The sequence below is a fragment of the Giraffa tippelskirchi genome, chromosome X, assembly GCF_054371585.1.
Source record: "Giraffa tippelskirchi isolate mGirTip1 chromosome X, T2T-mGirTip1v1.2.pri, whole genome shotgun sequence".
Classification (NCBI taxonomy): domain Eukaryota; kingdom Metazoa; phylum Chordata; class Mammalia; order Artiodactyla; family Giraffidae; genus Giraffa; species Giraffa tippelskirchi.
The window spans coordinates 19026099-19036027 of record NC_137289.1 but is presented as its reverse complement, the minus strand read 5'-3'; the positions used below and the strand labels follow the sequence as shown (position 1 = coordinate 19036027).

The window sequence follows — 9929 nt, the reverse complement described above, 5'->3', positions numbered from 1 at the left end:
GGATTGAACCCAGGTCTCCTGCATTGGAGGCGGATTCTTTACCATCTGAGCCATCAGGGAAGCCCCGTTGCCAGCAACTGGTTTTAAATTCAAATAGGGGCAAGAGTGGTTTAGAGATATTCCTGGGTGATGGGTGAGGATCCCATGGGCTAGCTGGGGAACCAGCCTGGTCTCCCATAGGCGAGCGACCAGGACACATGCTTTCCTCATACAGGCCCTTAGAACCTTGGTCAGAGGCAGGAATTCCGGCCAGACCATTGTGCTGACTAGCAAGGATGTGCGTGGGGGGTGGGGTGTGCAATTCCCACGTTGTCAGGGACTCTGAACCAAATCCAGGCGACCTTCCAGAGCTGACCGTCCTCGAGGGAACGTCACTAAACTGCAGGCCTAGGGATTATCCATGTGCCACTCCCTCCTCCCCAACAATCGCAGTGTCCAGGTGGCTTTGTGAGTCACCCAGACCCTCCGTAATAGGCCCACCCATGGGCGGGGCTGCCTCGCAGTTTCTCACTCCTTCCCGCCCTGACTCTTCCCTCCTGCTCTTCAAGCTCGGCTTTCGTACAGGCAGAACCCACCGCAGCGCCCGCCCCACCGGGCCTTCTCGGTGCTCGGGCGGGCTGTGACTACCGCCAGGCAGCGCCGGGCCCCGCGCGCCGGGCAGCGGCGCGCGGGTCCCTTTAAATCGGGCAGGCCGGTTGTCAGGCAACGGCACGGCCCACGATGGCGCTGCACTGCAGAGGCTCTGCCCCCGGCCGGCGCGGCCGGGTCGCTGTGGCCAGCGCCGAACCCAGGTCATCTGCCCGCCGCTGGAGACCATCTTCGGGGAAGAAGGACCAGGGCCCACTGGACTCCACCCACGCCGCCAGGTACGTCTGCGCCCAGTCAGGCCGGGGCTTCCCAGGTTCGCCCCTCGCCCTCCCTGGGTGACCCGGGCGGAGGCACCGTGCTCCTCGCCTCGACGCCCACTGCGGTTTCCTCGCTCTTCAGGGCTCCGGCCAGGAACTGGCGGGCGTTTGGGAACGAAGGTGACTGGGCGTGGAAGTCGGGGTGTGGAAGGAGTGGGGTCAGGCCTCGTCCCTGCTTCCTCCCAGCCAAGGGGTAGGTGAGGGTAGGGCCTGGGGAGGTGGGAGGTGTCACCTGCAGTGGCCTCCCGGGCAGCACCCGAGCCTTACCATCTCCTCTGCATGGGAAGCTGCGGTGGCAGGAGTTTAGTTAACCATTTACAGAGAAAACCCCCAAACTCTGCATGCTTAGATGCAGCTTTATAGTAAAAATGTGACTTTCATACTAATAATGTACTCAGCCTTTCAGAATTAAGGTGACTTTGTATCTTTTCTTCTAGAAGGAGTAATTCCACACTAATAACAAAGAATTGAGGGTAAGAACCGTTCACAGGGCCCAGTTTTCAATGGTTCTTGGCTTCACTCTCAATATCCGCCAAACAATAGACGAGACAGTTTGTCCCATGAAGTGGACACTTGGCTCATATGTGAGGACCCTGAAAGATTAAGGCAAAAATCAGGATCACTTTCCTTTTTAATGGTTTTTCAAAATAACTGGACACTCTGGAGGAGGGAGCCAAGGCTTTGGCTCCAGCCTCTGCTAACGTGGCTCTTGGCATGCTCCTTACTAACAAGCATGCTGCTGTGGCTGCCAGTGGTGGCTCATTTGTTCAGTAGTTGCTAAAAGCAAGATGGTACAGTGTTGAGTAAGATGCCACCATGATTGTCCTCCCATCTGATATTTGCGTTGCTGGAGGAAGGAAGACTTAACGGCGTAATAGCTGGGAAATTGGGTTGACAAGTTAAAATGAAAACTTGCTTCAAAGTGTCTGATGTTGCATTTCAGATCAGCCAAACAACATTAAGGCTATCACTTGTAATTTTAAGCTACATCTCAGATATTAACACAGATTTGGGCATTCTGGTAAATTATATTTTCTAATTAAGCTGTGGCATTTTCTTTTTCAGTCCAACCTGGAGAAGGAGAGCAGCGGCAACCAACAGAAGACCTCGGACTTCAGGAACTGTAAGTACCGTTGTGCTGGCTGAGAGCTTGCTATGGGTGTTGAGAAGCACAGAGCCTCACCCAACATAAATCTTCAATCTTTTAACAAGACCATTAGTCTGCACTGTCAGTACGCTATCAAAAATGCCTCATAGAAATACAAAAGAAAAGTGTCCTAAAGACTTTAGCTGAGCCAAATAAACTTTGAGGGAAAAATAAAAGTTCTTTCCCTAAAATGCCACCCCAAAAACCTCATAAGCCAAAGGAGAAATTACAAGTATTTACAGAAACTCAATTAGAATCAAAACATTATAGAATTTTCGGGAAGAATATTAAGAATTATTCACTCAACAAATATTTATTGAGAGCTACTATATGTCAGGCAACAACAAGGGGTACAATGATGAATAAGATGCCAGGAGATCTCAGCATATTGGTAAAATGAAACTGTATGAAATGATGCTGAAGCACAGAAAAAACTTGCAGAGTCATCCTTGCTAATCTTCAAACTGATGTCCCAATTGTAATATTTCTAAGATGTTTATTGGTGACTCTGAAAAAGACTGGGACATTTGGTAAGTTCATGGCAAAGCAATTAATGATTTAAAAAATGTAAATCTCTTTGGTGTAGAAAGACTACCACTCTTCTGCTTAGAATCAGTTTAGCTTGGAAATCTGGGGACATCAACAACTTACAGGATTTAGGGCTAATTCTTCCATGAATATACAGCTCAAATTAATGTAAGATTCAAGTTTAAGTTCCCCTCTACTTACCTTAATGTACTTTCTTTTTCTTAAACTGGCTTTTTCTGAGGTCTGATGACTTCAGACTGGCAACTCTGAAGCACATATCTTTGGAGAAGGGTTGGGTTGTTGGTTGATGTTCCAAGGGAAGATAAGGAAAATCTAAAAAAGAACAAAACCCATTGTGTACAGTATAAAATTGCTTGCATTTTCGTTTTCACTAATTTCTCTTAACCACCTGGAAAAAGGTATATTGGCCGTATATTACACCTGAAGAAACTGAGGTTCACAAAAGATGAGTTTTTACGAAGTTCTAAAATGTGGGAGCCAAGATATCTGACTTCTTCAGTCTTTTTTTTTTTTCATTAGAGTTGACACAATTCCTTTCTCAAGAACTTTCTTTTCCTTCTTCCCCACAATTTTGCACGGCAAAACATGTTTACCCACCTTCTTTCAGACAGCTTTGGAGAGTCCTCATAATGGAGAAGCTCCAATAGAGGGGGCAGGTCAGAATCTTCTGGAGCAAGGGAAGAGAGTAACGGTGGCACTGTTTTGTGCTTGGGAACAGGGGAAGCAGAAAAATAGGTTGAGAACTACTGCTTTTATGTGAGAACAGATTGGACAGTTGGGCAATGAAGGAAGGCCAGTGATCTTCTTTGTACAAACTTTTCTATTCCTATCTTGGCCAACCAGTTTTTCTGAGCGTTGAGAGAACTAAAACCATCCAAGAATAATGGGAAAAAATTCCCTAGGCTAAGAAGGGCCTTTTGTCTTCCCCCTTACTGCCCCTAAGCTGTGATTAAAAGCCACAGTTTTATTTGAGTGTGGCTGAAGGGCTGAGGGTTATGACATAAGGTTGTCTATCACAGGTTGGAAATGACCTTTTCTAAACATCACTCCCAGTTTACAAAGTTTGGGGCAAAGCACTGTTGCAGGATGGGAAAAAGCTGGAGGTTTCCCCGTCCCTGGCTCCCCCTGCCTGGAAGAATATTTGCCTTTTGCAGGCAGATCGAGATTTATGCAAAAGAGATGCTCCTGACATTTTGAAATAAAATCTAATGTAAATGAGATAAGGAAATAGAGAAAAAAGATCTTTGATTTTTATGTCATCAAATTTCCCTAAAGCATGTGATTTAAAGTATGAATATTTTAGAAAATAATTAGATTTCCTATATTTGATCACTTATCCATCTTAATATGAGCATATTCCCCAGGGCCCCATACCTTGAAAATGAAAATGAGATCGTTTAGTGGGTTTCTCCTTTCACAATAAAAAGTGTATTAGTTTCTGGAGCTATTTGAAGACAGATATGCATTCACCTAAGATTTTTATGTAATAGTTTACCTAAAAATCCATAATAAGTGATCACTCTTCACTTAGCTCTCAACAATTACACAATGTTATATTACATTATAAATCATTTTCAATTTATTTTATCAGTGGTTCCCAAATTCTTGAGGTGAGTAGAAACCATTTCCATGAGTCAATAAATTTCCTTACTCCACTAAGATACACTACTACTTTACCTTTGCAAAAATAAGGAAGTCACCAAAGGATGAATGGTGATGTTTTTAGAGAGACACTAACTAGAATAATCAGGAGTCCATTATCAATTCACGTTAGACACAAATGAATACATGTAGCCATATAATGGACAAGCATGCAGTCCCAAAGACTTCTGGGAGATCACTGGCTTAGAGGACTATTAACGTCATTTTTGTCATATGACTCTATATTGTTTTCCTGTGTTCTGGCTATTTGTTTCTTTAAGTGTTTGATTTCTCTTGGACCTCCTTCCCCTACCCTTCGGTCCTTCAACACCCAATATTGTGTTGGGTAGGCACTTGTAATAAAAAGTGTTCGCAATTGACCCACTAAAAAGGCATGCTTATTCTCTCAATAATGGCTCTGGTTTGATTTGCCTTATTCTGCAACAAATTACCTAGTCAAGTTTATTGAAAGCAAAATGGCTGCCATGCCAGACTAGAGGAAGGAGTGTCATTGTCTCAAAGCATATTTCTTGTCTTTGCCAGAGAATACTAATGTCATACTTGTTCCGCGGAAAAAACAAAGAGCACAATTTGTGAAGAGAAAATGAGCCTGGAACCTTTTACCCCCAGTCTGGGCTTTGCCATTCTCTGTGACTCGATTTGGGAACAATCCCTTAAAGCATATCTTGCCAATGAAAGAGGAAAAAAAGAAAGAGAAAGGAAAGAAAGAAAGGGAGAGAGAAAGAAGCAGTTCAGAGACCTCTTGACCCTGCCCTGTGTAAGCCAGGGGAGGGAAATTCCAAAAGGCTTTTCAAACCTTTCTCTTTCTGTCCTTTGATATGTGACATGCAATTCTCCTTACCCTCCTCCATTCATTTTTCCTCTCTCCTTTTGTGGCCCTTTAAAAAACACCTAAGCTCTGAAAATAGTGGGTTGTTTTCTTTCAATCTGTGGAATGAAACCTATCAGAAGAATAAAGAGAAATTTTAGAATAAGCGCTGACCTGGGAGACAGGGTCTCAGTTTTACCACTATAGGCTGTGAGGACTTGGACAAGTCACTTAACTTCTTTGAGCCTCAGTTAGAAAATAAGTGGACTCTTCCCAGTTCTGTGAAAAGCATTGGCTGTATCAGGAAATTGTACAGAGGCCCAGGAAAGAAAGGTAGTGACACTGGAAAAAAAAAAAAATATATATATATATATATAGCCAGAGATTTATGAGAGGGTTGGAGATAGAGGTGACTTTTCCAAGGTGCAAAATCATTAATGAAAAGAGCTTTCTATTTTAGCCTTTATCTACACCCAGACCTCTATCTCAGATTTGTCATTATTGCTATCTCCAAGTATAAAGTGGCCTCACCTGACTTGCCCTGCTGCACACCTCTTCCCTGATCAACCTCACCGATACCTTTCACTCAGAATTTGGTAGGAAGAATAATAATAATTTCTCTCCCACTGCCACCTGATTAGAAGCATTTTTTGGGCCACTCTGCACAACTTGTGGGATCTTAGTACCCCAACCACGGTTGGAACCTGAGCCCTCAGCAGTGAAAGCATGCAGTTCTAACCACTGGACTGCCAGGGAATTCCCTAGATGCATTTTTAAACTCTTAGAGAGTTGTCTGGTAAAAATTTGACTGCTAAAAACTGTGACTGGCAATTAGCATCTTTTCTCTTTTCTCTGTTCCTTTCCTTTATGATCACTGTAATAATCCCCAGCATTTGCATTCATATTTCTAGAGAGGAGAGCAAGTGCGATTATGGTCATCTTCCTCTCTAAGGGCAGATACATCATTGATGCTTCTGGATGGTGACTAATAGGATAACAAAGTCAGAGAGGACTATTTCAAGAGAAAGCAGAGGATGCTCCAACGGCAAATATTGATACATATCATGAATTTCAAGTCTCGACTTACTTCTGTGGTCTGATTGACTAACCTTAAAGTTTGGGTTATGGCTTTTGAACCAATCATTTTAACACCTTCACTGAATATTTGTACCTTTTCCTTTCCTCAAAGCCAAATACTTGTCAGTGGAGATATATCCTTGGGTATAATGAGTTACCTTCCCTCTTCTTTTGAGGGGAAGGTGTCAGGCATGTAGGTATTGAGTTTATTCTCTCATTGTCTGTAGCAAGAAAAATTTGTTAGAATTTAAGCTATATTTGTTAAAAATAAATCAAGAAGTGATATACCAAAGAGTGGTTATCTCAGTGCCATGGGATCATGAGGAATATTTCTGTGTGTGTGTGTGTGATTTTCTGTATTTTCCAAAGTTTTACAGATAACATGCATGACTATTAGCATCTTTATATGAAATATTATATTAATATAACATTTATACTCTTTAATAATATTAAAAAATTAATTTAAAAATAAACACAACTGCCATTTTTGTTACCAAGATAAAACTACATTTGTGTGCATAGGAAAAATAGATGCAAACATACTTTGGTTTTTCTCAGTGCTGATGTTGCAAATATATTGCAGCAATTTAATGTTAAAATGAATAAAGTGATCCCCTCCTTTTTCTTCCCACCCTTTAGTGGTAACTGCAGTCACCAGTTTGGTGGCTTCAGATGCCAGTGGCCCATCAGTGTGCTGCTTGGGTCCTTCTTTCTCCCTTTTTTCAAAAGTAGTCACTGATCAAGTATTTTTGTGTTTTAGGAAACCTGTATGTTATGGACTCTCTTTGAATAGGGAACACTCCCTTTGAAACAAAATAAATATCCTGTAACTTTTGTAAATTTAGAAAGTTGGTTGTGGTTTAACATGCTAATTTTTCATCCAAAAATTATACTTGGAGTCAGTATCTTGGAAAAAGAAACCCATTCGGTGGCATTAGTATTTCCAATTGTTGACATTCGGTTCTCATCATGAAGTTGCTGTCAAAATGGATTGAATTCTGTACACTTGGCAGTCTTGCCTAAAAGCAAAGCCCAAGACTGGAATAACAGGAATTTACAGGTCAAGACAGAAGGGCATTTGGCAGAGTTAGTCATAAGGAAGTCTGAATGGTATACTTTACCAAAAGCAGCTCACATTGCATTAAGCACTGATGTTTTAGTCACTTTAAAGAATGAATAAACAGTAGTCCAACCAAATAGAACTAGAAAAAAAAATCAAGCACATTGGAAACACAGGCTTACCTATTAATTAAAAATCACTTATACTGTTTTGAAACAGTCTGTTTTCATGTTGCTTTCTCATAGGATTATTTTCTCTATAATAAATAGCCAAGCCAAGCTTGTCCATTTATTGGTTATACTTCCTAGGATCAGAGAACTTTAAAGCTGGAAGGGTCTGTAGAACTTAGCCAGTTTAGCCTTTTCCATTTGTAATAGAGGGAACTGAGGCCTGAGTCGCGTGGTGAATTAGAGGGAGTGCCAGCCCTCAAATATTTAGGTTCTTTCACCAATGGGCCAGGATTCTTAGTTCTTTCCACTATCCCAGCTGCCAGTATAAATATGTGCCTTGATTTTAAATTTTGTTTTTCAGGAATTGGAAGAGGTGCCTGAAGAAATGGATGCTAGGAGAAAACACTGGAAGGAGAATATGTTTCCTCCTCTTCTCAGTACACAGGATATTCTAGACAAAGCTGCTCAGCTGGAATGTTCTGAACAGCTGACTTCAGATAAGACCAAGAGAATGGCAAGAATATTTAATTTGTCTAGTGGGAAGTTTCCAGAAGAAAATAAATTTAAAAGGGAGGAATTTATTTCCGAACCAAATGAAAATGAGCGAAAACCAAATTTAATCGAGACAATTATAAACATGGCAAAGAGTGAGGCAGACACAAATTCTGCCTCCTGTAAATCATCTAATTTGGACATTGCAACTGAAGAAAGCTTTAATAGCACAGAAGAGCTTCCTACCTGTGGTACAGAGGAGTTATCAACTCCACTACAAAAAGACAAGAAAAAGAAGTACATCGAAGGAATGTCTTCAAAACTTCGCAGGAATGTTTTGAATGAAGAGCTGGAAGTGCTTGATATGAGATGCAGAAAAATTGAAGAAGAATTTGAAAGTGCAGAAAAACAACTTTTGAATTCCAAAAATGAAGTCTCCACAAAACCCCTAAATTTTCAAGAAGCAGGGGTGGAAACTTCCAAGAAATACTGGGAGCTTCAAGCTTTAAGAAATGACCTCTCGGAAAAAGCAGCAAGTATTCAAAACTTAACTGAAGAGCTCTGGCAAGCCAAAGAGGTCATCCACAAATTGAGCCTTGAGAACAAGGATTTAAAAGAAGCTATTAAGAAGTTAAAGCAGCAGACTGAGTTTAAAAATACACTCCTAAAAGAAGAAATGAAATTGTATTATGATTTAGAAATAGAAAAGATCCGTGGAGAACTCAGTGCCATCAAAAATGAACTGATAACAGAAAAGAGCCTACAAGCAAGAAATAACAGAGCCCTGGAATTGCTTAAGAAACACTTTGCTTCTGTAATACCATCAGGTACCTCTGACAACTTTATGGAGGATTTCTTTAAAACTTAACAAAAGAAAATAAAACACCCTTTCATTGGGCAAATCATTGAGCCAAATCAGTGTTTCTTGTGCTTTCCTTGTGTATGACTTAAAATGTGTGAGACGGGGTATAGTTTTCATGTTTGGTGAATCAGGCTATCCATAAAGGCTATAGACGTTAACTTCAAAGCTTCTGCTTTCGCTTTCTAATGAATTTATTGCCTAAGTCCAAATAGAAATGAAGCTTCAGAAACCTCCTTATATATATATATTTTAACTCAGAGACATAATAGTGATTCACCAAATCATTGATAAATACAAATCAACAGACATTTGTGATCTTGTGAGCAATATTTCCTTGGCACATGAATATTCTTATGTCTGTGTTCGTTGATATTAACAATAAAAATTTCATTTATGGATGTAAGTATAATGTGTATATGGGACTTAAAGACTCAACAGGATACTGAAAATGTGTCTGCTTTCCCTGAGATCTATCCTTAATTAGGAATAGATAAACATCTCCCCCAAATGCAGGCTTTTCCTCCTTCCTGCTGTTTTCCCCATGCTTTCTCACTTGACCTGGCCATGGTTCCCATAGACTGGAAGACAGCTTAGAGACATGGCTGTGACCTTGGCTAGAGCCCTGATTTTGCCAGCCTTGGCTTTTGCCTTTTCTTATATTGACCAGCAAGGGGCGATGTTGACACAGTTCTTCCAAAATTCTACCAGGGGAAATTTCGTAAGCTTCCTGCCCAGTTTACTTCACCAGCTGGCTGAGATGGAGTGAAAGGTGTTGGATGTCATCTAGGTAAGCTTTAACTGAGCTGGCTTGATTTATACAGGAATCCAGCTGTGTAAAGAGCCCAGACAATGACAGTTTCTTTTTACTTAAAAAGAATAAAAATGTACTGCCTCAGGCCTTTGGTGGAGACTCTGGGCCAGTAGATTGTTGCGTTTGTTTGTATTGGTCAAGATTTTTTTTGTAATTGGAGCTCTATTTGCATGGTATTTTTAAGTCCAGTGAGCCAAATGTAATTACAGCCTGTGATGGTGAGATACAGTTGTAAGGGTTCAAGTATTTTCCCTCATGGGAAATCCCCAGACTGGGAGTCTAGACATCTGAGTTCTAGGACCTGCTTTGTTGTTACTAACTAGCTAATTAACCTTCTAGACCTAAAAGTCCTCATCTATAAAATGTAGAAGTAGATCTATCATCCA

At 41.1% G+C, this 9929-nt stretch overlaps 1 protein-coding gene across 1 annotated transcript; it reads left to right on the top strand.

The window, feature by feature from the left end:
- Window positions 1-538: 538 nt before the first annotated feature.
- CCDC160 (coiled-coil domain containing 160) lies at window positions 539-8785 on the top strand. Its single transcript, XM_081564245.1, has 3 exons — window positions 539-866; window positions 1971-2028; window positions 7740-8785. The coding sequence occupies exons 1-3, from the start codon at window positions 721-723 to the stop codon at window positions 8736-8738; spliced, it is 1203 nt and encodes a 400-aa protein (XP_081420371.1). The 5' UTR covers window positions 539-720; the 3' UTR covers window positions 8739-8785.
- Window positions 8786-9929: the final 1144 nt, after the last annotated feature.

Bases quoted from the DNA above. Each gene is read 5' to 3' on its own strand.
- CCDC160 (XM_081564245.1), top strand. From the start codon at position 721: ATGGCGCTGCACTGCAGAGGCTCTGCCCCCGGCCGGCGCGGCCGGGTC. The intron at 867-1,970 runs GTACGTCTGCGC...TTTCTTTTTCAG, and splicing joins GACTCCACCCACGCCGCCAG to TCCAACCTGGAGAAGGAGAG. The intron at 2,029-7,739 runs GTAAGTACCGTT...TTTGTTTTTCAG, and splicing joins GACCTCGGACTTCAGGAACT to GAATTGGAAGAGGTGCCTGA.